We start from the raw sequence: 4,014 nt of genomic DNA, 5'->3' as shown, positions 1-4,014 counted from the left end.
ACTGATAAATACCTGAACTAGAGCTCTGATCTGCTGACTCCTAAGTCCAGGGACTTTTTGGTGGATTCGATAAACCAGAGATGAAAGAACCAGCAGCCCCAATTCCACAAGTGCCAATGAGGCAGGCATTTCAAGCAGCCAGCACATGAGTGAGTATGCTATCACATCCCATGCTACCAGGGACAGAGAAATAATGCTCTTCACTTCTGAAGAGAAACCCCCACCACACACACACACACACTCAATCTCTCTCTCTCTCTCCCCCCCTCCCCAAGTGGACCAAAGGATGGGAAAACACCCAAAGCAATTAGCTGAACTGAGCGGTAGTCTTCCCAAGGCCATGTTGCCCAGGCTCTGAGCCCATAATCTTATACGTCTTATACATTGTCTGAACCCTGGCAGTTGCCCAGGCTCAGGTTGCCTCGCTCAGCTCTGTGTTCTTTTGAATTCCTTTGGATTTTTCAGCTTTCTTGGGTGTGTTGCCTTCCTCAGATATGAGCTCCTTGAGGGCAGAGACTGCCTTTCTTTTTCATATTAGTGTCATCCCCAATGGGCAGTGTTGGGCTAGGCCAGGTCAGGGCCCCCAAGAAGATTTGCAACAAACAGGGCAGATAGAATTTCCAGTGGATAAAGGGCTGGGCCTGTCTTCCTGAGTTCAAATCTAGCCTCACATTCTTTCTAGCTGTATGACCCTGGGCAAGTCACTTAACCTTATTTGCCTGTGTTCGCTCATCTGTCAAATGAGCTGGAGAAGGAAATGCAAACCACTCCAGTTATCTATCAGGAAAGGGTCAGGGAGAGTCAGACATGACAACAGTCATCCCCAGGGCTTAGCAGAGGGCCATAAATGTTTCCTTACCAATGTGGCCCGGAGAGCATCTGCCTAAAAGTTTGCACGTACCCCTCCAGCTCAGATTTCACTACAAAAATGAAGCCCGTACTTGGCCTTATAGTTTTCCTCGTCAAAGCAATCAACCAAATCCAAAAGGAAGGACTTGCCCAAGATCATCCAGCCTGGCCCAAACAACTAAGTGAGGATTACTAGGCCTGAGCAGCCAGCACCTCCCAGCTTCCAGCCAGGCTATTTTGGGCAGTGTTGGGCCAGGCCAGGCCCCTGGAGAAGATTCTCAACAGGGCAGATAGAATTTCTTCGGCAACATTCGGGGAACAGAGTTTGCAGGGAGCAGCAGAAAGGAGGGATTGAAGGAGAAGCATGCCTGTGGCTGGGAAGTGAAGCCAGGCCCCCCACCTCAGGAAGCCCTTCGCTATAGACTGCTGTACTGCCGACTTGGCTTATTTTCTCCAGGACAATTCAGTTCAACCAACGTTTATTAAGTTCCTGTTGTATACCAGGCACTGTCCTCGGCACGGGGGCTATGGAGATAAAGGAAAGACAGACCCTTCCCTCAAGGAGCTTATGTTCTAGAGAGAGAGAGAGAGAGAGAGAGAGAGAGAGAGAGAGTGTCAGCAGGCTTTTCTGAAGCACCTACTGTGTGCTAGGCCCTGGGGATACAAAGAAAGGGAAAAGCCAGGCCCTGTTCTCAAGGAGCTCCTAGACAAGATTCAAGCTAATACAAGATGAATGGGAAATTGGGGGGGGGGGGGGGAGTACTAGAATTAAAGAGAACCGAAAAGGCTTCTGGCAGAAAGTGGGATTTTAGCTGGGACCTGAAGGAAGTCAGGAGATGACGAGGGGAGAGAACATTCCAAATATGGGGAGGGGGAAGGGGAGGGGTGCAGCCTGTGAAAATATTCCAAATCCTGTCTTGTTTGGGGAACAATAATGAAGGCAACATCACTAGTTGGGGGGGTAGGGGGGATGGTTCTGAATATCTGATCACGTGATGAGCTTAAGGGTTGACAGGTACATATCACATTGGCCCACTGGTTGTCTTATGTCAGGAGAAATTGAGGAAGGGGAGGGGGCAGCACAATAGGTGGGCACTGTGGCAAATTTATGAGAGGGCATGGACGTGAGTGGGTTTGGAAGGATTATAAGCTGCAGCTATCCCGAGGAAAAATCTGAATCAATGAAATGACAGCCCTGTTTTGAGTGTTAAGTAAAAGAGGAGCCACAGAAGATTCTTGAGCAGGTGAGTGATGTGGTCAGACCTGTGCTTGCAGAATAATACTTAAGTGCCGATATAGAAGATGGATTAGAGAGGAGACAGACAGGTATATGTTTCTGGTAAGAAAAGTCCCAAGAACCTATGTACCCAGAAACTAGCAGAGAGCACTGAGGCAGTAGGCTAGAGACCTGGGTTAGAGGAGGCCCAGCTCAGCAGCAGTCCCTTCCCCCTTTAGGCTGCTAAAAAGTGAGGAAGACTTCTATATCCATAGTGCTAGATTCTAAGTCTCTTTTTACTGCCTGGGTGTCCTTGGACCAGTCCCTTCCTTCTCTGTGGCCTCACTTCTCTCTGTAAAATGAGGGGGTTGGCCTAGACGTAAGCGACTCACTGCCGGCTCTGCTGTTTAGTGAGTCTGGAAGTAGCAGCCAGGTGAAGGACTCTGAGGAGAGCACACCCTGTTGGAGTCTCCAGTAAGGCTGTCTAGCTTACTGGGGGTTCCATGGGAAGGACTCCTGCCATCAGAACGAGAGTTGTGCACAGCATGCCAGTGGCTTACTGTATGAGGATTTGGGAATCTGAAAAACATTCCTCCACTTCTCCAGAACCACCTTCTTGGCCCAGAATCGGACTGGGCAGAACTGGGGTGACTTTGACAAGACAATCACAAGTCATCTCCTAATCGGGATGTGCCAGGAGGAAAGCTCAGGGGACCTGTGGGAAGGGGCTGGGGCCCCTGCCAGGACTTAAGCGAGAACGTCTAAAGGATAAAAGCATCCCAGAGGTTGCCACAAAGATGGGGCCAAGAGGAGGATGAGAGAGAGAGATGGAGTAATGCAGTGGGCGGCAGAAGGAAGGACAGTGGGAGCAGGCTATTGCTGCAAAAAGGGGAAAACACCCAGGAATTTGGCAGGTCTGGAAAAATCAACGCTATAGTTGATGGAGTCGCGAAGACCCGAGTTCAAGTCTTGCCTCTGACATGATGACTAGATAACCCTGCCAGGTGACTGGATCTTAGTACCTCTGGCAACTGAGACAAAGGAGGGTTAGATACACACCAGCACAGAGTTTGCTTTAGAAACATTATCAAACTCAACAGGGAAACAAGCAGGGATTGGGGAGGGGTGCCCCAGGGAGCCAAGAAAGGCAAACCACTGAGAGCTAAGGGGGAGGCCCTAAAGCGGGGGGAATGGTGGGACAAATTCTATAGGAATGGAATCTTATTGTGCAGTGAGGAATGATGAGAAAGGGATTTCCGAGAATCCTGGGTTATGGGCACCGATGGGAGGAGAAGCAGGGGAGCAATTCATATAAGGACAGCAACATGGCAGAGGAAAGAGGCCTCGTGTTGCTTGCTGGGGCTTCTTTATTACCAGGTTGGTGTTCTGCCCCCTCTCACTTCTAATCTGGGGAAGGGCCCCAGAAGGAAGCCCTGATGTTCCCACCATTGCCCCAAAACAGGGCCAGGGCCACATCGCTGCCAATGATTAGAACACAATGCAGTTCAAAAGGAATGACAGACAAGCAGGAGAGGTTTGAGAATAACATGTGAGGTTTATTATATACTTTTTAAAAAAGCCACTGGCAGGGCTTGGAGCTTCAGTTTGAAACCCAACCCTGTGGGGTGTGTTTGGGGAGATCCCCCAACGCTCATCTGGCTGCATTAAAGTTCAGGAGTCTTCAGTGCTACGGAAATAGTGGGCACGACAGCCGGTTAGCTAGTTAGCTGGTTAGTAGGAACATAGTAAGAATGATAAATAGCTTTCAGGGCTGGGTGCCCCAAAGAAGGGTGGTGAGGGTGGACGTGCCACAGGGAAAGTTGGGGGTGGGTGGGTGGGCAGTGTGTGCTGTAAAAACTTCCATTTTTGAGCTTTCCCCCCCAAATCCATTCTCCGCAACTTGGGCCCCACCACCCTCCCAGCCATCCAACATCCGGGGCCTGTCTCCT

At 50.0% G+C, this 4,014-nt stretch overlaps 1 protein-coding gene across 1 annotated transcript in view; it reads right to left on the bottom strand.

The window, feature by feature from the left end:
• Positions 1-1,366: 1,366 nt before the first annotated feature.
• Positions 1,367-4,014, bottom strand: part of HMGB3 (high mobility group box 3) — a 20,605-nt gene continuing 17,957 nt past the window's right edge. Inside the window, exon 4 of the mRNA XM_044682570.1 lies at positions 1,367-1,422. Within this exon, the coding sequence (XP_044538505.1) occupies positions 1,375-1,422 (48 nt within the window). The 3' untranslated portion in view covers positions 1,367-1,374. The remainder of the gene's footprint in view (positions 1,423-4,014) is intronic.

This window comes from Gracilinanus agilis, chromosome X (genome assembly GCF_016433145.1).
Source record: "Gracilinanus agilis isolate LMUSP501 chromosome X, AgileGrace, whole genome shotgun sequence".
In the NCBI taxonomy this organism is placed as follows: Eukaryota; Metazoa; Chordata; class Mammalia; order Didelphimorphia; family Didelphidae; genus Gracilinanus; species Gracilinanus agilis.
The sequence above is the reverse complement of the archived record's forward strand: the minus strand, read 5'-3'. Positions and strand labels throughout refer to the sequence as shown.